The 27012-nt window shown below is 31.1% G+C and overlaps 1 protein-coding gene across 2 annotated transcripts; it reads left to right on the top strand.

Annotated features, from left to right (window-relative positions):
- The first annotated feature begins 3445 nt into the window (after positions 1-3445).
- On the top strand, positions 3446-26764 carry LOC145271369 (uncharacterized). Of its 2 annotated transcripts, none has more exons than XM_080126908.1 (2): positions 3446-3653; positions 23695-26764. In XM_080126908.1, exon 2 carries the CDS (start codon positions 25404-25406, stop codon positions 26523-26525), a length of 1122 nt encoding a protein of 373 aa, XP_079983034.1. In that variant the 5' UTR covers positions 3446-3653; positions 23695-25403; the 3' UTR covers positions 26526-26764. The 2 variants fall into 2 exon arrangements, with proteins under 2 accessions (XP_079983034.1, XP_079983035.1); XM_080126909.1 differs by lacking the exon at positions 3446-3653 and adding an exon at positions 7028-7160.
- The last annotated feature ends 248 nt before the right edge of the window (positions 26765-27012 follow it).

Below are 27012 nucleotides of genomic sequence, written 5' to 3'. Positions count from 1 at the left end.
TCTGTTCGACAGACTGTCCGATTCTCTGTTGTCGTCTATTTCCGCAGTAGTTTTATTAAACGTCATCCTCCCCTTCCTTCTGTAGTCGACCCAATCTCTCTATTCGACGGGTAATCATAATTCTTTCTCTCTCTCTCTCTCTCTCTCTCCTTCCCAACCGACCCCCTCTCGATTCAATTCCGAGAATTAGTTATCTGTCTAGGCATTTAACCAATTTGTTCCCTTAAAATTAGAATGACTAATTCAATTGTTTTCGGGGTTTGTTCTTTCTCTCTCATCACCTCCAACTTGTTGGTCTAAGTGAATCATGTTATCATTTACACTCGAATCGTCGACTTTACTCGTCGACCCTTCCCAGACCTCCTTGCGTTTTCCTCGCCAACCCGACATCTGGCTTATCTTTAATCTGGCCCTTTTGAACTCCAAATAATGTACTTTTCACCCGATGACAATTCATTGGTTTCTCACGAGATGGGACTGAGACCTCTCGCCCAGCTCCATCCCACTCACCCTCAACCTAGGAAGCAAGGTTATCCGGTGTCACCCGGCTTCGTTACACTTTGATCTTGACCAAAAGGCCAACTTTTTTATTTCTTGTTCGTTTCCCCCCCCCCCCGGCCCACCCATATCGTCTTAGCTTTGCAAAGGACTTGTAAAGAAAAAAAGATAATTCTCCTTTTTGTTGTTTCCAACATTTTTTCACGGACTTTTTTGCAACCTTTCTATGATTTTCAATTGTGTGTTATTTTAATTTGTGTTATTTTGGTTAACGTTGTTAACTCTGCTTAGGGACATAAAAGCAGCCCTTCTATGTTAATAAAACCGAATTGAATCACAACAGGACAACCATTTGTTGCTCTCTCTTGTATACCTTTATTTTCTACCTTTTTCCATTTCTTTCACTTTGTTATACAAAAGTCGAATTTTGTTAACGACCACAAAATTTCAATAATTTCTAAGTTTATTTTTATTTCTTATGGTTTATTTTTATCGTGCTATTATTTTAAATTTTTATTTCACATTTTTATTTTTTTTTATTTTAGTTGTGCTCTTAATTTTAATTTATATTTAATATTTTTTATTTTTATTGTTCAATAAATTTTAATTTTTATTTCATATTTTTTATTTTTATTGTTCAATGAATTTTAATTTTTATTTCATATTTTTTATTTTTATTGTTCAATGAATTTTAATTTTTATTTCATATTTTTTATTTTTATTGTTCAATAAATTTTAATTTTTATTTCATATTTTTTATTTTTATTGTTCAATAAATTTTAATTTTTATTTCATATTTTTTATTTTTATTGTTCAATGAATTTTAATTTTTATTTCATATTTTTTAATTTTTATTGTTCAATAAATTTTAATTTTTATTTCATATTTTTTATTTTTATTGTTCAATAAATTTTAATTTTTATTTCATATTTTTTATTGTTCAATAAATTTTAATTTTTATTTCATATTTTTTATTTTATTTTTATTCTTGTTATTTTATTTTATTTCTACTATTATTTTTATTTTTATTTCATAATTTTTATTTTTATTGTTTAATAAATTAAAAAAAAATTTTTATATTTTTTATTTTTATTCTTATTTTTTATTTTTATCCTACTATTATTTTATTTTTTATTTCATATTTTTTATTTTTATTGTTTAATAAATTAAAACTTTTATTTTATATTTTTTATTTTATTTTTATTCTTATTTTTTATTTTAATTCTACTATTATTTTTATTTTTTATTTCATAATTTTTATTTTTATTTTTATTGTTCAATAAATTTAAATTTTTATTTTATATTTTTTATTTTATTTTTATTCTTATTTTTTTAATTCTACTATTATCTTTATTTTTATTTCATAATTTTTATTTTTATTTTTATTGTTCAATAAATTTAAATTTTTATTTTATATTTTATATTTTTATTTTTATCCTTATTTTTTATTTTAATTCTACTATTATTTTTATTTTTATTTCATAATTTTTATTTTTATTGTTCAATAAATTTAAATTTTTATTTTATATTTTTTATTTTATTTTTATTCTTATTTTTTATTTTTATTGTACTATTATTTTTAATTTTTATTTAAGATTTTAAAAAAATTTAATTCTTATTTTTTATTTTTATTTTACTATTATTTTTAATTTTATTTAAGATTTAAAAAACATTTAATTCTTATTTTTTATTTTTATTTTACTATTATTTAAGTTTTTATTTTATATTTTTATTTTATTCTTATTTTTTTATTTTATTATACTATTATTTTTTTTATTTTAATTGCATATGGAATACATTGGATTATAAATAAATAAACGAAAACTACTTGTCGGCAAAAATTTTAAATGCAGGCTTTGGAGAGTGTGGATCCACCTTTTAATTGCTATTGCTCCCAGGGTCACTCTGACCCGGAGTGGTAGCAGTGTCAGAAATTTCGTGAAAACTATTGAATCATTCCACCCGCCATCTTTCGAAGCTTATAACTCCTCAAAAAATGTTATTCAAGCCCTAATTTCTTTTTTCAATTAAAGGAGCAAGGACCAAGGTTTCATTAAAAAAAAAAAACAAAAAAAACACAAAAACAAACAACGTGGGTTTTTTTTAAAAAAAAAAAGGTTTTAAGCTTTGGACTTTACAGGTAAATTTCTAAAAAACACTACTTTTTTTTGTTTTTAAATTTGAATATATTATTTATTGACCTTTTCTCTTCAATTTGTGATATATAAAACTTTGGTACATAAATTAATTACTTTTTAATAGACATTTAAGATGGGGGGGTGAATTAAAAAAACGTTTGTCTAAAATATTATATTCCGTTTATTGGAAAGAGCATAACATTTCACATTGACCCTAAAAATATCGTAAAAATAGAATCAATAGAAAAATTTTGATAGATTTTTAAAGTTTAAAAATTGAAAAATACTGAACTCGTAAAATTCAATTGATTTCATTACTGTTTTTTAAAAAATATTTCTATTACTTTTTATAAACTTTAATAGTTTATTTTGGAAGTATAATCCATAAAGAAAATAAACAACCCACTTTTAAAAGAGAAATTACGAGTTTTTTATATTTTATTTGCAGTTTCATGTTAAGGGTGTCAAAAATTCCTACAAAAATTTTGATACACCTACCGGAGTGGGGAGTGCGGAGTGGTAGTACCTGTTAGGGTCCCAACTATGGGTTAAATAGAAACCGACTTAAAAAAAAAAACAAAAAAACAAGTATACTCTATTAAAAAAATTGTTCTTCAAAATCACTGGATTCGGCATTAAATAACCTGAAAAGGGTTGATATGCCGTAAAACAAAAACAACCGAACCAAAATCAAACACAGGCTCTAATTTGGGACAAGATAAAATCTCTCTTATACTAGGTTTTCTTATATTCTGGTCTCTTATATCAGGGTTAGTAAAACTTGTATTTCTGTTCGATTATCTCCCTTTTCGAATTTTTTTCTTTTCCTGATCAAAACGCGAAAATAATTTTTCGACCAAAAAAAGTTCCCTTCATGTATTTTTTTTCTTTTTTTTTGCTTGGATTAAAATAATTTAAAATAAATTAAAATAATTTAAAATAGTTAATTAATTAATTCATATTTTTTAACTGCCTTCAAGAAAACAGAAAAGGCGCGGAGAAAAGAAGACGAAAAACGCAAGTATAATTTTCACTTAAATTATCTGATCGTATTTTCGGATGTTTGTTTGATCAATTTCTATGACGTGCCCCAGCGTATTATAAGTTAAGAACGGCTTTCGGAATAAACACCCCCTCAACCTCCCCATGTTAAGAACAGCTTTCGAGATTGGGGTGGTGGTGTTTATTCCGAAAGCCGTTCTTAACATGTGGAAGTTGGGGGTGTTTCCAATAATATTTGTTTGCTCACTTTTTACGACGTGCCCCAGCGTATTATAAATTAAGAACGGCTTTCGGAATAAACACCCCCTCAACGTCCCCATGTTAAGAACAGCTTTCGAGGTTGGGGTGGTGTGGTGTTTATTCCGAAAGCCGTTCTTAACTTAAGTTGGGGGTGTTTCTAATACGTTGGGGGCACGTCGTAAAAATTTACCTTTTTTTTTCTTTTTTTTTTCACGTATTAAATTAATTTATTGGTTATCGTTACGATTCGTGTTTCTACTTCACTTCCGGTTGCTGCCTCGTTTTTTTTACGTTACCTTACAGACACATCATCCTTCTCCCCATGTTCAAAAAAAAAATGGGTTTGTATTACTGTACACATAGATTCGAAAAAGTTGTCAAAAACAAATATATAAAAAATAAATGTTATCAAAGGCAAGATAAGTTACTTTTCTACCTAACTGGATATATTTTTCGTGTTTTTATTCAATGTAACATGTTTATTAAGCTCGAAAAACATACTGTGTTTACCGATGTATTGGAAAATAAAAAATGGTGCCCGACTCTCTCTTTAACACGGTAAGTTTGGGAAAAGGTGCTATAAATATAAAACTAGACAAAATATTGTTAGAAAATCGCTCAATATATATTACCGTGACATAGGTTGAGTCAACCTATGTCACGGTAATATATATTGAGCGATTTTCTAATATATGTCAACCTAAGGTTGACATATATTCGGTGGTTTTTGAATAGTATTTTGTCTAGTTTATTATTTATAACACCTTTTCCCGAACTTACCGTGTTAAAGAGAGAGTCGGCCGCCATTTTTTATTTTCCAATACATCGGTAAACACTGTATGTTTTTCGAGCTGAATAAACATGTAAAAACACGAAAAACATATCCAGTTTGGTAGAAAAGTAACTTATCTTGCCTAACATTTATTTGTTATATATGTTTTTTGACAACTTTTTCTTAATTATATGTTACCGTGACATAAGTTGACATATATTCTGTGTGTTTTAAATAGTATTTTATCTAGTTTATTATTTATAACACCTTTTCCCGAACTTACCGTGTTAAAGAGAGTGTCGGGCGCCATTTTGAATTTTCCAATACATCGGTAAACACTGCATGTTTTTCGAGCTGAATAAACATGTTACACTGAATAAAAACACAAAAAATATGGTACTAGTGCATGAGCTGGCCTGGGCGTGGCTTATCACTCGCTCGGATTTCTCCGTAAAATGACGTCACATGCTGCCATCTGACGGAGAAAATGGACGAAGGGTGGGGGTGGGGTGCGTACAGAGAGAGAAAACGCAAAAAAATAAATGGCCGACAGGGGGAGGGGGGGGGCTAGCAGCGCCAAATACAAGTTTCCAGAACATTTCGACATGAAACTACTTGAAAAATTAATTCTAGCATTTTCTTTAATTACTATAAAATTAATATAGTGGTAAAATTATTTAAAAAAAAAAGAAAACAGAAGCCAAATTTGAAGCCAAATTAAAAAAAAAGAAGGCCAAACCATTTCAAAAAAGGTCAAATTCACGAAATTAGCCATTAAAAGAATAATAAATGGTAACAATAACATTATGAATAAAAGTTACTTTCCAACTTATCTGCATCATTCGTTGGTATTTTTAAGTAGTTTTAAGTGCTTTTTATTCCATATCGAATGTTAGAGCGGTTTCCGCTAACTTTGCCAAATTTTAAAATGCCGTAAAACATACCCTGTTTTTTTTTTTTTTTTTTTTTTTTTTTTTTAATAATTACTACTTTTTTAAATAGAAAAATGAATGATGCAGGTAAGTTGCAAAGTAATTTTTATTGTCAAATAATAACAGAAAAACTTACCGTAATTATTTTTCACATGCATGGGAGTCAAATAGAAGAAAACTTGTAATGTTTCCAAGGAAAAAAGCTAAACAAAAAAAAAAAAAAATGGACGACTCTAGCAGCAGCAGAAGCGCCAAATACAAGTTTCCAGTGCTTGAAAAATGAATTGACGAATAACACCGACCACTCTAATTTGTTTTTTTTTTTTTTTTTTTTAAAGGTAATTGAGGTCGCTGACAACGAATCTGATAGTCAAACTTGGTGCAAATTTACCGTTTGCATGGTATTTACCCCTGAACCCACGAACTACTTTTGACCATTTTGCAGCTTCCGTTTATGCTACGCGCATACAGGGGGGGGGATGTGGTGTTGGGGCGCGCGCGCCCCAACACCACATCCCCCCCCCTGTATGCGCGTAGCATAAACGGAAGCTGCAAAATGGTCAAAAGTAGTTCGTGGGTTCAGGGGTAAATACCATGCAAACGGTAAATTTGCACCAAGTTTGACTATCAGATTCGTTGTCAGCGACCTCAATTACCTTAAAAAAAAAAAAAAAAAAAAAACAAATTAGAGTGGTCGGTGTTATTCGTCAATTCATTTTTCAAGCACTGGAAACTTGTATTTGGCGCTTCTGCTGCTGCTAGAGTCGTCCATTTTTTTTTTTTTTTGTTTAGCTTTTTTCCTTGGAAACATTACAAGTTTTCTTCTATTTGACTCCCATGCATGTGAAAAATAATTACGGTAAGTTTTTCTGTTATTATTTGACAATAAAAATTACTTTGCAACTTACCTGCATCATTCATTTTTCTATTTAAAAAAGTAGTAATTATTAAAAAAAAAAAAAAAAAAAAAAAAAAAAAACAGGGTATGTTTTACGGCATTTTAAAATTTGGCAAAGTTAGCGGAAACCGCTCTAACATTCGATATGGAATAAAAAGCACTTAAAACTACTTAAAAATACCAACGAATGATGCAGATAAGTTGGAAAGTAACTTTTATTCATAATGTTATTGTTACCATTTATTATTCTTTTAATGGCTAATTTCGTGAATTTGACCTTTTTTGAAATGGTTTGGCCTTCTTTTTTTTTAATTTGGCTTCAAATTTGGCTTCTGTTTTCTTTTTTTTTTAAATAATTTTACCACTATATTAATTTTATAGTAATTAAAGAAAATGCTCTGTACGCACCCCACCCTTCGTCCATTTTCTCCGTCAGATGGCAGCATGTGACGTCATTTTACGGAGAAATCCGAGCGAGTGATAAGCCACGCCCAGGCCAGCTCATGCACTAGTACCAAAAATATATCTAGTTAGGTAGAAAAGTAACTTATCTTGCCTTTGATAACATTTATTTGTTCTATATTTGTTTTTTGACAACTTTTTCGAATCTATGTGTACAGTAATACAAACCCGTGAGAGGCATTGCAACCGGAAGTGAAGTGGAGACATGAATCGTAAAGGTAACCGATTTATTTAAAAATGCATTACATTTAAACAGTGTAAAAAGAAAGATAGGTTACTATAGATCAACCGTAAATTTCTTTGAGGGTGGGGCCTACAAATTCATTTTCCCATTGTTGTTTGAGGTAAACAACTTCCACACACGTATTTCGGGTAGGATCAATGTCTCCGTTCAGTCGTGAAAGACAAAGGATACCCCCTGTAGGGGCAGCTGCGTTAGATGTGTCAGAAATTTCGTGAAAAATATTGAATAATTCCACCCCTGTCTTTCTAAACAATTTGTGATATATAAAACTTTGGTACATAAATTAATTATTTACTTTTTTATAGACATTTCAAAATGGGGGGGGGGGCGTGAATTTAAAAAAAAAAAAACGTTTGTCTAAAATATTATATTCGGTTTATTGGAAAGAGCATAAAATTTAACATTGACCCTGAAAATATCGTAAAAATAGAATCAATAGAAAAATTTTGATAGATTTTTAAAAATCTATCAAAATTTTTTAAAAATTGAACAATATTGAGTTCGTAAAATTCATTACTGTTTTTTAAAAAAAAAAAAAAAAATTCTATTACTTTTTATACAACTTTAATAGTTTATTTTGGAAGTATAATCCATAAAGAAAATAAACAACCCACTTTTAAAAGAGAAATTACGAGTTTTTTATATTTTATTCGCAGTTTCGTGTTAGGGGTGTCAAAAATTCCTACAAAAATTCTGATATACCTACAGCTGCGTATGTAATTGTGAGGCAAGGGTTGTGCAATATCTAACCACACCTCCCCTGAATCGGCACTGCGGAGTGCGGATTACTTTTACTGTACACATAGATTCGAAAAAGTTGTCAAAAAACAAATATATAACAAATAAATGTTATCAAAAGCAAGATAAGTTACTCTTCTACCTAACTCAATAATTTTTTAGTGTTTTTATTTAATGTAACTTGTTTATTCAGCTCAAAAAACATAGTGTTTATTGGAAAATTTAAAATGGCGCCGGACTCTCTGTTAAACATGGTAAGTTTGGAAAAATGAGTTAAAAATATATATCTATACAAAATACTGTAAGAAACTCACTCAGTATATGTTACCATGACATAGGCTGACATATATTCCGTTGGTTTTTAACAGTATTTTGTATATTTTTTTATTTTTAACTCATTTATTCAAACTTACTATGTTCAACAGAGAGTCCAACGGCATTTTAACTTTTCCAATACATCGGTAGACACTCTATGTCTTTAAAAACACTAAAAAAAATATCCAGTTAGGTAGAAAAGTAAGTTATCTTGCCTTTGATAACATTTATTTGTAATATATTTGTTTTTTTTTTACCAATTTTTCGAATTAAGATGATTTTATCCAAAAATTACGAAAATCAATAAGGTAGAAATTTATTTATTATAGAAAATACAAAATAGAATTTGATGAAAACAATCGTGAAACACAGAGTTCAATAGGGAGGTAATTTTCCGTTTTGATTTAAACAAGATGGCGGCAATTTTTCACATGTTAACACGATTAAAGTTGTTTTTTTTAATAATTCAGTAATATTCAGATGATTTCGACTGCATAATTTGGAAGCTACCATTGTGATTTATTAGAATTGACAAAAAAAATCAGTTGAAACCATTGTTTTTTTTGTTTTTTTATCTGAAAACTCCATTTATCGACTATAAAATCTCGCCCCAATTCTGGGAGAAAAAAACGTTTATTCTTTTATAGTTTAACATTTATAACTTTCGTTTCGTTTTCAGGCCATTTAATCATTTTATTTTTAAAGTCGAATTATTCGTATTGTGGCGCTTCTACACTATTGGGACGAAATTTTGTAGTTGATAAACAGAGTTTTCAGATAAAAAAAAAACAATGGTTTCAATGATTTTTTTTGCATCAATTCTAATAAGTACCTATGTCAGCTTCCAAATTATTCAGTCACAGGAGAATTCAAAAGGGAGGTATTTTTCTGTTTTGATTTAAACAAGATGGCACCAAATTTTCACCTGCTAACACCATTAAAGCTGTTTTTTTTTTTTGTTTTTTTTAATAATTCAGTAATATTCAGGTAATTTTAATAAATGGAGTTTTCAGATAAAAAAAAACAATGGTTTCAACTGATTTTTTTTGTCAATTCTAATAAATCACAATGGTAGCTTCCAAATTATGCAGTCGAAATCACCTGAATATTACTGAATTATTAAAAAAAAACAAAAAAAAAACAGCTTTAATAGTGTTAGCAGGTGAAAAATTGGTGCCATCTTGTTTAAATCAAAACAGAAAAATACCTCCCTTTTGAATTCTCCTGTGTCTTACGATCATTTTAATTAAATTTTATTTTTTATTTTCTTTAATAAATAATTTTCTACCTTATCGATTTTCGTAATTTTTGGATATAATCATCTTAAAAATATGAGGTATACGTAGATATTATTGTTTTCATGTGAAATTCAGTCTTATGGTTTCCGAAATGTCATCCCAATGGTGTAGAAATTTCGTCCTAATAGTGTAGAAGCGCCACTTTTTTAATTGAGTATTTATTTTATTGTTTGAATTTTGTTTTATTTCTTTGAGTAAATTTGATTCATACTTTTATTTCGTGCTTGTTTTTATTTTTATTTTATTTATATTTTCCCCAATAAATATTATTTTTTGTTACATCAATTTTTTCGTACATATTCGAATAATGCATTGGACCTATTTTTTTTCTTTTTTGCCTCAAATAGTACTTTCAAAAAGTTTTCGTGATTAAATAAACCAATGAAAACCTCTTGCACATGCGCTTTCAGGAAGCAGTCATTATAAAAAAATGATTACGCAGAGTCCATGTTCTACGAAAAGTAATAAAATAAAAATACAATAAATAAAAAATAACAAAACACCCTCCTCTTTTTATGTTAAGAATGGCTTTCTAAATAATAACCTTATTATTTCAGCACGGTTCAATAAGTGCATAAGTACCATTTTAAGTTTTTTTTTAAGAAAAGATGAAGAATTTAACTGTAAATTGTTAGATGAAAGTACAGTTTTTTCAAAAAAACACATTTTTGTTTTTGATTTTTTTTTTTAAATTGGCATTAAACGATTTTTTTTGTAAACACTAAACAGAAGTTGTTTTTTTATAAGAAAATATGAATTATTTCATGAAAAACGTAAATTGTTAGGTGAAAGTACAGTTTTTCCAAAAAACACATTTTTGTTTTTGATTGTTTTTTTAAATTGGCAGTAAACGATGTTTTTTGTAAACACTAAACAGAAGTTGTTTTTTTTTATAAGAAAAGATGAATTATTTTATGAAAAACGTTAATTGTTAGGTGAAAGTACAGTTTTTTTCAAAAAAACACATTTTTGTTTTTGATTTTTTTTTTAATTGGCAGTAAACGATTTTTTTTTGTAAACACTAAAGAGAAGTTGTTTTTTTTATAAGAAAAGATGAATTATTTTATGAAAAACGTGAATTGTTAGGTGAAAGTACAGTTTTTTTCAAAAAAACACATTTTTGTTTTTGATTTTTTTTTTAATTGGCAGTAAACGATTTTTTTTGTAAACACTAAAGAGAAGTTGTTTTTTTTATAAGAAAAGATGAATTATTTTATGAAAAACGTGAATTGTTAGGTGAAAGTACAGTTTTTTTCAAAAAAACACATTTTTGTTTTTGATTTTTTTTTTAATTGGCAGTAAACGATTTTTTTTTGTAAACACTAAAGAGAAGTTGTTTTTTTTATAAGAAAAGATGAATTATTTCATGAAAAACGTAAATTGTTAGGTGAAAGTACAGTTTTTTTCAAAAAAACACATTTTTGTTGTTGATTTTTTTTTTAAATTGGCAGTAAACGATTTTTTTTTTGTAAACACTAAAGAGAAGTTGTTTTTTTTATAAGAAAAGATGAATTATTTTATGAAAAACGTGAATTGTTAGGTAAAAGTACAGAAAAGTTTTTTCAAGAAAATTTACGAATTAATTTTGTCAACAAATGTTTAAAAAATAAGCAGAAAAAAATGCACGACCTCCCTCGTCACCCCAAAATAATTTAGAAATTACATTTTTTTATACAAAAACAAACAGAAAAAAAATGTTTTATTTAAACAATGCTCAGCTTAATCCGGTGTTTGCAGGTGAAGCCTATGGGAATTGGAACTCCCAGGCTAATTTGATTGTCAGATTCGATCTGACCACATCCTCCTTGATAAAGGGGTTATTTAATGCATCTATGAAGAATTCAGCTAAGTGCACTTGCACAGCTGGACCTTCCCTCATCTCTGCATCCCTATAAGCTAACTTAGCAAGTTTATTCATCCTATTTGCTAAATCTGCGAGTACCTCACCTCAATCTTTTTTTTTTTACATGGGTGTCACCGCTTATCAAGGCCCAGAGGCCACTCGAGGATAAAGGTTAATAGGTATACATTAGTCATTGTGATTTTAGCATAGTAAACAGTAGGAATTTTGTAACTTGGATTACTTAGGGGGGACGGTTCAATTAGAACTTGTTCACATAGGACTTTTTTTTTTACATAGGCATCAACACATTATCAAGGCCACGAGGCCACTCAAGGATAAGGGTTAAAGAGTGTACAGTAGAAATTGGACAATATAATAATCATTAGTAATGAAAATTTGTTAAATTTGATAACTTATATGGAACGGCTCATCAAGAACTTATTTACGTTAGACTTGAAGACAACCATATTGTAGTCAGCCGGAAAGCAGGAAAACGGAAGACAATTCCACAGGCGTGCAGTTCTAAGAAAGAAGCTTTGTTCATGGAATCTACGTTTAGGTTTAGGCACAAATAAAGAGTGGGGGGGATTATTGATAGTGTTTACAGCTAGACGAGTGTTTCTTGTGAAAGTTTTGCGAGGGGGGACCATAAATTGAAGCTAAGTCGAACATTTTCCATGAAAGTAACAATACATTAGAGACAGACTTGCAACATCTCTTCTGTGAGATAGAGGTTGCAGGGAAGAGAAAAGGACATCTCCTATGAGGCTACGAAGTCTATTTTGAACTCTTCTTGCTTTATTCTTATTATAGCCCGAGCAGCGTCAACTGCATTTATAAATTCGCCATATAACAAACTGTGTGCAACGCTTCCAAGTATCATGCTCCCCACCATCATCATAAGTGAAGTATCTCCTCCTCCTCCTCTTTTAGAAATCTGAATATTAAAAATGTCAGTTAAAAGAAAGGACAATGCAACTTAAAATATATTGTTAAAAAATAGGTTAGAATTATAACTGAGGATTCTTTTGTTTTCCGAAAGTGTGTTTGGGCAAACATGTGTAAAGCCATGTGAAAATTAGTCACGTTTGAAAACACACTTATGACGTCATAAACAAAAGAGATTTCTCAATATAGGATTATGTGGGTTCGGAGTTAGAAGAGTTGGAAGATAGAGTTGAGAGTGAAGAGTTGATGAGAGATAGTCAGTTGGAGAGGAAAGCCCCTTAGATGCGAATGGTAGAAGATTAGACCATGTAGATTCAAGTTTGAATTCCTGACGTCACCGATCGGTCGATTGAATAAAGAACCAAATATGTTTGTAACTGTTCGTCTCATCATTCTTTACAACAGAAAAGGTAAATGGTTTTTATCATCTTATAACGAACTGTGTCCAACGCTTCCAAGTATTATTTGTCCTACCCAGGGTCTTTAAGCTGCAAAGTGTGATGCTGTTCTATTTCAGAAAAACGGAAAAAGACGTTAGAAATCCAAAAAGGAGAGGGGGCTTGCACTGTTAAAGAGAGGGAAATATTAGTGACGTCATATATTTCCCTCTCTTTAACAGCGCAAGCCCCCCCCCTCCTATTTGAATTTCCAACGTCTTTTTCCGTTTTTCTGAAATAGAACAGCGTCACACTTTGTACGTGAAACATTTTCAAATATATTGTACTGGTGTTTTTTGTTTCTTAATCTCATTCATCCAGACAAAGTCTCGAAATAAAGACGAAACGTTGATGAACACATAATACTGTTAATGTAAAAAAAAACGTATATATATATATGAAAAAGAAGTGTTTGTGTATATATTTACATTTCTAATAAGATAAATGGCAGCCAAAATTACTTAAAATTACAAGGAAGAATTATAATAATAGAAAAAAATGTTTGTAAAAAAAGATTAAGAGATGATTAATTATTGTGTTTCTTTTTGGATATGACTGCTAAGCTTTGTTGGTGCAGATGACTGCTAAGCTTTGTTGGTGCAGATGACTGCTAAGCTTTGTTGGTGCAGATGACTGCTAAGCTTTGTTGGTGCAGATGACTGCTAACCTTTGTTGGTGCAGATGACTGCTAAGCTTTGTTGGTGCAGATGACTGCTAAACTTTGTTGGTGCAGATGACTGCTAACCTTTGTTGGTGCAGATGACTGCTAACCTTTGTTGGTGCAGATGACTGCTAACCTTTGTTGGTGACGATGACTGCTAACCTTTGTTGGTGCAGATGACTGCTAACCTTTGTTGGTGCAGATGACTGCTAAGCTTTGTTGGTGCAGATGACTGCTAAACTTTGTTGGTGCAGATGACTGCTAAGCTTTGTTGGTGCAGATGACTGCTAAGCTTTGTTGGTGCAGATGACTGCTAAGCTTTGTTGGTGCAGATGACTGCTAACCTTTTTTGGTAGAGATGACTGCTAACCTTTGTTAGTGCAGATGACTGCTAACCTTTGTTGGTGCAGATGACTGCTAACCTTTGTTGGTGCAGATGACTGCTAACCTTTGTTTGTGCAGATGACTGCTAAGCTTTGTTGGTGCAGATGACTGCTAACCTTTGTTGGTGCAGATGACTGCTAACCTTTGTTGGTGCAGATGACTGCTAAGCTTTGTTTGTGCAGATGACTGCTAACCTTTGTTGGTGCAGATGACTGCTAAGCTTTGTTGGTGCAGATGACTGCTAACCTTTGTTGGTGCAGATGACTGCTAACCTGTGATGGTGCAGATGACTGCTAAGCTTTGTTGGTGCAGATGACTGCTAACCTTTGTTTGTGCAGATGACTGCTAAGCTTTGTTGGTGCAGATGACTGCTAACCTTTGTTGGTGCAGATGACTGCTAACCTTTGTTGGTGCGGATGACTGCTAACTTTTGTTTGTGCGGATGACTGCTAAGCTTTGTTGGTGCGGATGACTGCTAACCTTTGTTGGTGCGGATGACTGCTAAGCTTTGTTGGTGCGGATGACTGCTAACCTTTGTTGGTGCAGATGACTGCTAACCTTTGTTGGTGCAGATGACTGCTAACCTTTGATTGTGCAGATGACTGCTAAGCTTTGTTGGTGCAGATGACTGCTAAGCTTTGTTGGTGCAGATGACTGCTAACCTTTGTTGGTGCAGATGACTGCTAACCTTTGTTGGTGCAGAGGACTGCTAACCTTAGTTGGTGCAGATGACTGCTAAGCTTTGTTGGTGCAGATGACTGCTAACCTTTGTTGGTGCAGATGATAGCTAAGCTTTGTTTGTGCAGATGACTGCTAACCTTTGCAGAGTATACAATAAACCACAGGGTTTTTATATCAGTTTACTTCTCCTAGATGCATGTCTTAACAGTGAATTAATGCACCCCCAGATACCAATCTTGAAATTTCTACAACTCGACACTTTACATACACCGAATAAGTGGGATTGTTCATATATATATATATATATATATATATATATATATAGGAAATTTATTACTGTGAGTCCAGAATGAGGTTTACAAATTGTTTCAGCTAGAGGAAAATCCTCAAAGAGAGGAAAAAATCCAACTAGCATCGTCAGAATTCATAGATGAACTAAGTTATAAAGTCAAATAAGAATGGAAAAATCGTAGATAAAGGGGAGTTAGAAAAGAAGGGGGAGTGGTAGGGAGAGGACGTTGGAGTTTAAAGTAGTAGGAGTGTCTTCAATAAGAGAGGGGCTTAATAACTTAGTCCCTCTATGAATTCTGACGATGCTAGTTGGATTTTTTCCTCTCTTTGAGGATTTTCCTCTAGCTGAAACAATTTGTAAACTCATTCTGGACTCACAGTAATAAATTTCCTATATACTGCTCTGACTACACATTGAGCACTCTAGTCCGGTTTTTTCACCACTGGTAAATAAATATATATATATATATAATTTAAAGGAGATTAGAACAATAGTCTAAAGAGCTAAGTGTATTTTAATGTAACAGTGAAATTACTAGTTTAATTAAAATACAGGAAATAGAAAGTGCTCGTTGTAATTTAGATATATAATAAGCTCGATAGTTAAATGTCCTAGAGCTAATTCAATATTAAGTAATGTGATTTATAATTTAAAAATTAAAAAAAAATTTTTTAATTTAAAACCAAATTTTAATTAAATTAAAAATCAGTTTCATAAGAAGGAACAACAACAAAATCAATTATCTGTACGATCATTTCGGAAATCCGTGCTTTTTATTGTGGCATACATGAAGTTATGTAGAACAATTATATATAGTTTTTTTGGTAAGCACGGTCTCCTCATCAGCAAATTTAGGAGGATTTTTATTGAATTTAAAAGACACCATAAATAAACCTAGCAGTAAAAGTAAGGCAGATGAATCTGAAAAAATTGAAATAAAAGGTTTGGATTTAAGATTTATAAGAAAATTAATATGGGTTAGAGATAGAAATGAGTAGAAAAAATATATATTTTTGAATTTACATAATAAATTTGATTTAAAAATATATAGAGATAGTTACCTTTTAGTTTTTCTTTTTTTGAAATCAGGAACTGTGTTTAAAGTAGTCATTTAGATGTTTGCTATAGCTTTTTATTTTATTGAATGATGAATTTTAAAAGGGCGACGCTCGTGCAATAAATTGTTTCCGTTAGCGTATTTTTGATTTAAAGATGCTACCGTTTATATATATAGAGAGAATATTTATTTTACAAGTTTTTAAGGGGAGATAATTGTCATGTGTTATTGACTTTATTTATTATTTGTTTTACGGGTATAAGGGAGGTAATTGGTCTAACTTAATTTATTAAAAAAAAAAAAATAATAATTGTAATCTATTTTTACTAATGAGTAATTTTTAATGATTTAAGGTGGTTTATATTTATTAAATTTAAACCAACGTTTATGATTACATGTCAGAAGCTCGTGTCTTGAATGTAATAGTTTGGTTGTACTTTTTATATCTTCATATTTTAAAATTTTTAGGGTCTCTTTTGTACATATATATATATATATATATATATACACTTGTGCCCGATATTATTCATACCCCTCCTTGAAAATTGAGTTTATTAGGTGTAACTTTGTAAGAATTTATTGTTTACGTCCATATTGATTCATATTCTTAATAAACCTCTTCTGATCATTTTCGTCATTTTAAAATCTCGGGATACTTGTAATAAAAGAAATATACAGCTATTTATAAAATCTGCAATGTTCAAAAATAATCATACCCCCTTATTTTTTCAGTATTAATCGAGTTTCTGACTGTTTGTTTCTTGTTTGATTCTTATTTTGAATGCTTTTATACAACCTTTGATTAATTTCATTTCGTTTTTTGCATTTTTCAGAAATTAAAATGATATCAACTGAAAACCAATGAAAGAATAAAAATTATTAGAACGGGGAAGAAAAAAGAGCTCAGTAATGATCTTAGGACTAAAATTGTGAATTCACATAAGGATGGTTTAGGTTACAAGTCAATTTCCAAGAAATTTGAGGTCCCTACAGCAACAGTACAGAGCATAATCAAAAAATTCCAGAGCCACCACACAACAAACAACTTGATTGGTAGAGGAAGGAAAGGGAAACTGTCTGCTAGAGCCACCAGGAATATTGTAAGAAGTGTTAATGCAAATCCAACCACCACTACTAAGGACATTTTAGAAAATCTGGAGTCTTCTGGCATAAAAATATCAAGGCAAACATTGCAAAGGACTCTGCATGAAAATGGTCTGAAAGGAAGAAGACCACGAAGGACTCCATTGCACACCGGAAAACACCTTGCAGCACGTCTAAAGTTGGCTAGGACCCATGTGAATTCTCCAGAGTCCGTTTTCTCAAGTATTTTGTGGACTGACGAAACAAAAATTGAATTGTTTGGCCATATGGATGCTTCTTACGTTTGGAGGAAGAAAGGAGAAGCTTACAACCCAAAGAACACCATACCCACGGTGAAACATGGTGGTGGTAGCCTAATGTTTTGGGGCTCCTTTTCGGCTAATGGTCCAGGTAGTTTGATCAAGATAGATGGAACCATGTAGAAGGAGCAATATTTGGAGATACTTCAGAAAAACATTAGACAGGATGCGGAGAAGCTCCATTTAGGACAAAACTGGGTCCTTCAACAGGATAATGATCCAAAACATACAGCCAAAATAGTCAAGAAATGGTTTGAGGATAATCAAATTAATGTTTTGGAATGGCCTAGCCAGAGTCCCGACCTGAACCCTATCGAAAACCTCTGGCACATATTGAAAACTGAGGTTAAAAAGCGGAAACCTAGAAATTTGAGGGATTTGGAGAACTACTGCATTGAAGAATGGTCAGAAATCAGTGTTGATGCTTATAAAACCTTGTTGATAAATATCCAAAACGGTTACAGGCAGTTATTAAGAATAAAGGGCATGCTATTGACTATTAGTAAGAGAGGTATGAATAATTTTGAACTAGTGCCATTATTGTTTTTCTTTGTATAATGTTTCAAACTTGCATAATTTATTTATTTGTTGAGTTTAAATTAAATGCTTATGCTTGATTTATTGTTTGAAATCCCTTTAATATTGTCTACCTTCTGGTTTGAGCAATATTCTTATAGAAATCTCAAAGATCCGAGGGGTATGAATAATATCGGGCACAAGTGTATATATATATGTATATCTTACACTCCGTGCTCTGAGTGTCTTTCTTTTTATTGCCTATTATTATCTCCCCCTTACCGTTCTATTTCTTCTGGAGGAGACAATCTGTGGCCTTCACCACTGGCACCAGTATTCTGATTTTACTTTTTTCTATGGTGTGACTCCCCCCCCACACACACACGAGTGACTAGCAATAGACTACCTGACATTTGATCTTCATAGTAAATTTATTTCCTGTCTCTTTACAAACAAAAAGTACATACAACACCTAACTTTCACAACTAGTCAAATGGTAATGGCCAGGCTCAACATTGCTTAACTTTGGTCATCTGGCAAGAGCCGGTGTATCAACGTGATTGTGCTGTACAAAACAAAGGTAGATACTCCATTAAAGATCGATGTATGAGAAGATATTAATAAAAAAAAATTATTTTTATATATCAACAAGGGGGAGACAACTGAGTTTGTTCAGCTTAATTTGTGATCTGGCAAGAACTGGTGTGTTAACATGATTTTGCCGTGTATATATATATATGTATATATATATATATATATATATATATATATATATATATATATATATATATATAGGGAGAGAGATATATGCGTGTGTGTACATATATATATGTGTGTGTGTGTGTGTGTATAAAATATATATATATATATATATATATATATATATATATAGTGCAAAATTTTGTTGAAAATTCAAAGACTCACGTTTTCTTTTTTTATAACTTTCGTTTATTTCCTGGATTTTTTTCCATTACAGCTGTTTCGTTAGTGGGAAGGCAATTTTACGATTTATGTGTCCATAAAAATATCCTGTCACCACCAATTTCTTCAGATGTTTATCCATTGGATTTTTACAACAAAAGGTATATTTTTAACATGCTGGACATCGTATTCGGGTAAAAAGACTTCCAAGAATGGCAAAATTTTAAAATGATGAAAAAAAAGAAAAATGAATCACATTTGGATGATTAAAAAGTTGCTTAAAAAAAATCACAAACTGTAATGGAACCCGAAGTGCTTTTCATTGGGTTATCCCTTTCGTATAAGTATTTCTACAAGGGGGAAAAAAAACATTCGGGTTTGTATTACTGTACACATAGATTCGAAAAAGTTGTCAAAAAACAAATATATAACAAATAAATGTTATCAAAGGCAAGATAAGTTACTTCTCTACCAAACTGGATATATTTTTCGTGTTTTTATTCAATGTAACATGTTTATTCAGCTCGAAAAACATGCAGTGTTTACCGATGTATTCGAAAATTCAAAATGGCGGCTGACTCTCTCTAAAACACGGTAAGTTCGGGAAAAGGTGTTATAAATAATAAACTAGACAAAATACTGTTAGAAATTTGTTCAATATATATTACCGTGACATTGGTTGTTATTGTCACAACGTTTCGGCCGTTTTGCCCAACCGGCCTCTCTGATAGAGAGAGAAAACCTTGAATAACAACATAGGTTTAACATTAACAAAAACCAACTAAGAATTGTCCTAGTGACATATGGCCGAGTGGTCCTAGACGCTGTATCAAAGTTTACAGTTACCTAAAGGTGCTGAGTTCAATCCTGAACGAAGGCAGTGAAAAAGTAACATTCAAAAACAGAGAATCAGCAACTATGTCCCAAAGCCTAGCTGGAGTCCGAACACGGTACCCCCGTAATAATAATGAAGGGTTGGGTTCGAGACTCCTAACAAATGGTTCCCCAGTTCGATACAAAACACCTGTTATAATGTAACGATGTTAATTAATCCATACAATATATATATATATATATATATATATAACTACTTCATTTACTCACATAAAATTAATATACGAAAGTATAAATTTATGCGTACACTTAAAGTATTTACTTCAAAAGTGCTCAATATGTAGGTAGAGCTAGTTAGTAAGTTATAAAATATATATGTCGATTAAGCCACACTGAATATTCTAGGACTTTTCAAGCTTGATAAGCCTGAAGAGTCCTAGGGATTGTAGATTAATACCTTCTGTTACCCCTCCCCATCCAAAATATGTGATTCTATCTTTATAGACAATTGCATGCTTACAACTTGAAAAACTTTAATAAAAGATAAACAAAAATTATTTTAGAATTTAATGTAAAATGATTTCCCATTTTGAATCATTTGAGCATTTTAGGGCAGTTCCTATGATAGATAAACCCAGGTTTTTTTTTTTGTTTATTTGTTTGTTTTCTAAAAGGCAATTATGCGTGGTTTTAAGAGGGTCTTTGTGCAATTATGAGAAGGTAGGGAGATTGCCACTTTGACTTTGGGTTAATGATAGGGCTAAGGAAAATGATGTGTGAACATCCTGAAGACTTGATGAAAACAAAACAAAAACAATTTTAAAACTTAGAGTGGGGGTGGGTTTCACATAAATGTAAAATAATTCACCATTTCAAGATGGTCCTAGCGTTTTAGGACAGTTGACCAATTTATTTGGGGTGGGGGTGGGGGGATTAATCATGTGCACTTTTCTTTAAATGTTTTTTATGCTTTTTTATTTCATTTTTTTTTTCGAGGAAGTTTGTTTAGTGGGGAGCTCTGCCACTTGTACTTTCTTTTTTTATTACATTTTCACCCCAAACAAGACACATTGCCGCTTTGGTGTAGAGGGGGCTACTATCAGGGGCAACAACTACTGGGGCACTATGTTGGGATTTGGGCAGCAAGATATCGGTTCACGTTACACTTGACTTCTGCATGTCAGTACAGTTGGGGAAGCAGGGACCTGGAATGGTCTAGCAGTTCTGGGGAAGAAACTACTGGAGTAGAAAGATCTTTTACATCTAGGGATCTCTACTTTGTGGGGGTGGGATTTAGTTGCCTGTCGGGTTTGTCGAGGATGTCTACGTCATGGGAGCACAAGTGTCTGCAGTTCGCCAGAGCATTCACCATTAAAATACTACTTAGCGTTATTGTTAAGACTAAAGGCTTTAGGAGAAGGATTAGACATAGAATTAAGCGAGTTTTTTTTAGAGGGTGTTTGATACCCATTGTGAAACTTTACAAGAATTACGACAAACAAACAAAAATAAATGTTATTTAAAAAAGTGACGTCCCTCTAACAGAAAACATGATGCTTGGAAAAATATCAAGTATTTAAATTCTATTTGAATATAAAAAAAGAAACAAGTTTTTGCTAAAGCTGACAAATTGTTACAAATTTTGAATTAATGTTATTTTGATTTTTAATTACATTTCATGTCTTTTTCTACCGTTGTTATTTTTTAACTGAGCATCTCTTACAAATATTTAAATATCGATTATTATTTTTTTAATTTAGTTTCCATTCGATAATAATTCACTGAAAACATTTTTTTAAGGGACGAAAATTAGAAGTGTGTTACCGTTCGTACACATGAACCAAAACAATCGTATTTCACATTTTTGCTTGTTAAAATATTTTAAAATTTACTACTACCCAATTTTTAAAAATATTTGTATGGTTGATAACAAAATAGCTCTAACTAAATATGTAAGAAATTTTTTTTATAACCAGATTTTCAATTAAAAAAAATCGATTTTGAATAAAAATAAACAAAAAAAAACTGCTACTATCACTAATACTACAGAAGTCTTGATTCAAATTCATAACGATTTTTTCGGATATCATGTTTTTAAATTACTACATACCACTAGAGAAAACACTATCCAATCATCTTTTTAACGAATAAACATAGTAAAAATCTGCATAATGATAATAGTAATAATAATAATAGCAATACAATAATAATAGTATTAATAATAATAATAATAATAATAATAATAATAACAATAATAATAACAATAATAATAATAATAGTAATAATAATAATAATAATAAAAATAACAATAATAATGACAATAATAATAACAGTAATAACAATAATAATAATAATAATAATATAATAATAACTAGAAGTAAAATTGAAAAAGAAAATTAAAATTAAAATGCCCATCCTCTAAACTGAGAAAAGGGAGAGAAAGAGAAATAAAGAGAGGGAGGGAGTGAAAGAAAAAGAGGGATGGTATGAGAGAAAGAGAGGGATAAAGGAAAGGTCCAAGACACATGAAATATATTTAAGAGATAGAGGGTGAAGGATGAAGTAAAAAGAACCAAAATAGAAAGAAGAGGCAATAAAAAAAAAAAGAATATATATATATAATATAAATATAATTGTTTTACTTAATAGTGAGTGTCCAAAGAAAAATTTTCAATACTCGTCATTTTGAAATCTTTTTTTTAACACAACAAAAAAAACGAGTCGTCAAATGAATTTCGGACACTCGAAATTATTAAAAATGACATCTCTTTTGGCTAATTTCCAAATTTCATTAAAAAATTCTTAACAGAAGCACGGTACGAATGTTCAGAAATCAGGGGGGGATCGTTACAAAATCTCACCGAAAATGGTGTTTTATGATGTTCCCATTTTTATCATTTTATTTGCTTAAAACTCTAAAAATATATAATGTATGTTATTATTTACTGATTCATTTGAAAGTATATTCATTTCTGAACAAAACGGTGGTATTTTGAAGACATAAAGTGATTTGGTTTTTAAAATATGACTATTTTCGCAGAAACCCCTTGAAATCTGATTATCCAAAGCATTTTAACAGCCATGTGTATTGCTATATATATATATATATATATATATATATATATATATATATATACTAGAATTTCAGCCTGGTGTTGCCCACGTGTTTGGAGGTGTATGTTGAGCAAAAAAAGAAAAAGCGGTAAACTTTTCTAACTTTGACCCCTATTATGACCCCTTAACATCTATTGTATGGGGCTCAAATCAAGTTATTAAGTTAGATCCATATCCAAGTAACCTATATCTAAAATTTCAAGTGTTTAGACCCAAAATTGTCAGAGTTTGGTAGAGTTCTCAAAGGTCGAATCATTGAACTTTGACTCCTTAACAGCCAAATTTCTGGCCGAAAACCAATCACAAAAATTTTCCCAAATATTAGTACTCTGCATATCAAATTTCGAGTCTGTAGACTTAAAATTGACAGAGTTATTGAGTAGGAAGATGTACAGAGACACGTTCACTTTATATATATATATATATATATAATGTACACACACACACACATATATATATGAAAATAAGTGTTTGTGCATATATTTACATTTCTAATAAAAATTAAAAAATTAATAATTATTGAGTAGGAAAATGTACACACCGACACGTTCACTTATATATATATATATATATAAATATATATATATACATGCACATACACACACACACACACACACACATATATATATATATATGAAAATAAGTGTTTGTGTATATATTTACATTTCTAATAAAAATAAAAAAATAAATAGTTATTGAGTAGGAAAATGTACACACCGACACGTTCACTTATATATATATATATATAAATATATATATATATATACATGCACATACACACACACACACACACACACACATATATATATATATGAAAATAAGTGTTTGTGTATATATTTACATTTCTAATAAGATAAATTGCAGCCAAAATAACTTTTTTGTAGCAAGGAAGATAATAATAAAAATAAAAACAGCGATAACATTTTTATAATGTTTGTAAAAAAAAAGATTCACATGATTGATTATTTAATGCGAAATAATGAATTTTTTTTTTCTCATGGATTTCTATGTTTTCCCAACAGATTATTTTTAATTTTAATGCGTTATTTTATTTCTTTATTTGCAGATGACACAAAACAGAAGATAAAGAAATAAAATCAAACTCACAAACATCGGAAAGAAACTTTAAAAGCATTTTGGTTGAATTTGCATTTGTATTTACAAATAAGCGAACAGAAAATGTCAACAAAACTTTATTCTGCTTCTGTAGAGAATTCCGCTATATAATTTATATACATTAGAGAGGAACTGTTGGTTTGTGCGTAAGTATTTTTGTTGCCTTCTTATTTACAAGTGAAAAGACTTCTGTCTCTGTCCACCATAGGGTCGTTGATGATGTTCCTTTCTTTGCAAGGCATTAATACCTTCAACACAAAAATGCAAACAGAAACTGTCAAAAAAACGTTATTCTGCTTTTGTAGAGAATTCCGCTAAACAATTTATATACATTAGAGAGGAACTGTTGGTTTGTGCGTAAGTGTTTTTGTCACCTTCTTATTTACAAGTGAAAAGAGTGTTCTGTCTCTGTCCACCATAGGGTCGTTGATAATGTTCCTTTCTTTGCAAGGCATTAATACCTTCAACACAAAAATGAAAACAGAAACTGTCAAAAAAACGTTATTCTGCTTTTGTAGAGAATTCCGCTAAACAATTTATATACATTAGAGAGGAACTGTTGGTTTGTGCGTAAGTGTTTTTGTCACCTTCTTATTTACAAGTGAAAAGAGTGTTCTGTCTCTGTCCACCATAGGGTCGTTGATAATGTTCCTTTCTTTGCAAGGCATTAATACCTTCAACACAAAAATGAAAACAGAAACTGTCAAAAAAACGTTATTCTGCTTTTGTAGAGAATTCCGCTAAACAATTTATATACATTAGAGAGGAACTGTTGGTTTGTGCGTAAGTGTTTTTGTCACCTTCTTATTTACAAGTGAAAAGAGTGTTCTGTCTCTGTCCACCATAGGGTCGTTGATAATGTTCCTTTCTTTGCAAGGCATTAATACCTTCGACACAAAAATGCAAACAGAAACTGTCAAAAAAACGTTATTCTGCTTTTGTAGAGAATTCCGCTAAACAATTTATATACATTAGAGAGGAACTGTTGGTTTGTGCGTAAGTGTTTTTGTCACCTTCTTATTTACAAGTGAAAAGAGTGTTCTATCTCTGTCCACCATAGGGTCGTTGATAATGTTCCTTTCTTTGCAAGGCATTAATACCTTTGACACAAAAATGCAAACAGAAACTGTCAAAAAAACGTTATTCTGCTTTTGTAGAGAATTCCGCTAAACAATTTATATACATTAGAGAGGAACTGTGGGTTTGTGCGTAAGTATTTTTGTTGCCATCGTGTTTACAAGTGAAAAGACTTCTGTCTCTGTCCACCAGAGGGTCGTTGATGACGTTCTTTTCTTTTCAAGGCATTAATACCTTCCACACAAATATGCAAACAGAAACTGTCAACAAAATGTTATTCTGCTTCTGTAGAGTATTCCGCTATATAATTCATATACATTAGAGAGGAACTGTTGGTTTCTGCGTGAGTATTTTTGTTGCTTTCTTGTTTACAAGTGCACAGACTGTTCTGTCTCTGTCCACCAGAGGGTCGTTGATGACATTCTTTTCTTTGCAAGGCATTAATACCTCCCACACAAATATTCAAACAGAAACTGTCTAAAAGTTTTCTTCTGCCTTTTTATAAATCATATACATTGGAGAGTAACTATGTTTTTTATTGGTTTGTAAGAAAGTATTTTCGTCTCATTCTTATGTACAAATATGGAAACAGAAACTGTCGAAAATATTTCCTATGATGAAATATATGCTTCTGCATATGCAGATGATGATCCTAATCTTGATATAAAACAGGAAGAACAACCAAATGGCAAAGACAACCCCTACACTTGTAAGATATGTGGGGCAACATTCTTGTACAACTGTCGCTACAAGAGACATATGCATACACATACAGGGTTGAAACCTTATTCTTGTGACGTGTGTGGATTATCGTCGGCAACATTGTCAAATCTTAAAGTTCACATGAGGATACACACAGGAGAAAAACCATTTTCATGCGAATTATGTGGATCAGCATTTTCAATGAACAGCAAATTGAAACGACATATGAGAACTCACAGCGGCGAAAAGCCATTTGTTTGTAACGTTTGCGATGCGGCTTTTTCCGAGAAGTCTCATCTTGTAAGACATGTACAAATACATACTGGAGAGAAGCGTTTCTCTTGTGAAACGTGTGGAACTGCGTTCTCAGAGAAAAGCACGCTGAAAAGTCATATCAGGGTTCACACTGGTGAAAAGCCTTATGTTTGCGAAGTTTGTTGCCAAGCTTTTGCAGGAAGGAGTAACCTGACAAAACACATGAAAAAACACATGGATGAGAAACCTCATCTGTGTCAGATATGTGACTCAGCCTTTGCAAAAATTGTTGAATTAAAAAAACATTTGCGAACGCACACCGGGCAGAAACCTTTCGAGTGTACAGTTTGTGGATTAGCCGTGTTAAATAATTCCAGTCTTCAGAGACATATGAGAACACACACTGGAGAGAAACCATATTCATGTGAACTATGTTCGAACGCATTTACAGACAAGAGTAAATTATCAAGACACATGTTGGTTCATACTGGTGATAAACCATTTTCTTGTGAATTGTGTGACGAAAAATTTTCACATAAATACGTGTTAAAAAGACATATGCAAAAACACAGTGGAGAAAAACCTTTTTCATGTGAAGTATGTGGCGCCAAATTTTCATTAAATGATACTTTGAAACGGCATGTTAGAACTCACACTGGAGAAAAACCATATCATTGCGAAGTGTGTGGGCTAAGATTTGCATCAAATGGTAATTATAAAATGCATGCACGTAAACATAGCAAATAGGAATATTCATATCATGTAAATTAGCATAAAGTTTTGTTAAATGTACAATATTATTTTTTTTTTTAATAAATTGAATCATAATCTCAAAGAATTAAACTATCTTTTTATTTGTCCTTATGGTCCTGCCATATGATCAGACCTTAGCCAAGATCAAGTCAGCTTAACATGGGATGACAATCATTCTTGGATTTCAAAACCGAGATAAGATTTCAATGAGATTGAATGTCATTTATTTATACAATTGTAGTGTTTGAGGTGCACTTACGCAGATTCACACAGAGAGCAGGTGATAAATGCACCAAACGTTAAGGTACACACATGCATCTGGTGGCAATTCACTGAATGATAGGTCAAACTGTCAGATCAACTACTTGATGAGTGTAGCAGTTAGGAAGTGTGACCCTGCAACTAAAGAAGGTCACATACAACCAAAGAAGGGGAAAACAGATGCATCAGGCAGCCAAGAACTAAACAAGTGTGGCTCTAA

Source organism: Euprymna scolopes, chromosome 46 (assembly GCF_053919585.1).
Source record: "Euprymna scolopes isolate OS-2025 chromosome 46, ASM5391958v1, whole genome shotgun sequence".
Taxonomy (NCBI): domain Eukaryota; kingdom Metazoa; phylum Mollusca; class Cephalopoda; order Sepiida; family Sepiolidae; genus Euprymna; species Euprymna scolopes.
Note: the sequence above shows the minus strand (reverse complement) of the source record. Positions and strands in the feature narration are given on the sequence as shown.

Coding starts and splice junctions, on each gene's coding strand:
- LOC145271369 (XM_080126908.1), top strand. CDS start 25,404: ATGGAAACAGAAACTGTCGAAAATATTTCCTATGATGAAATATATGCT.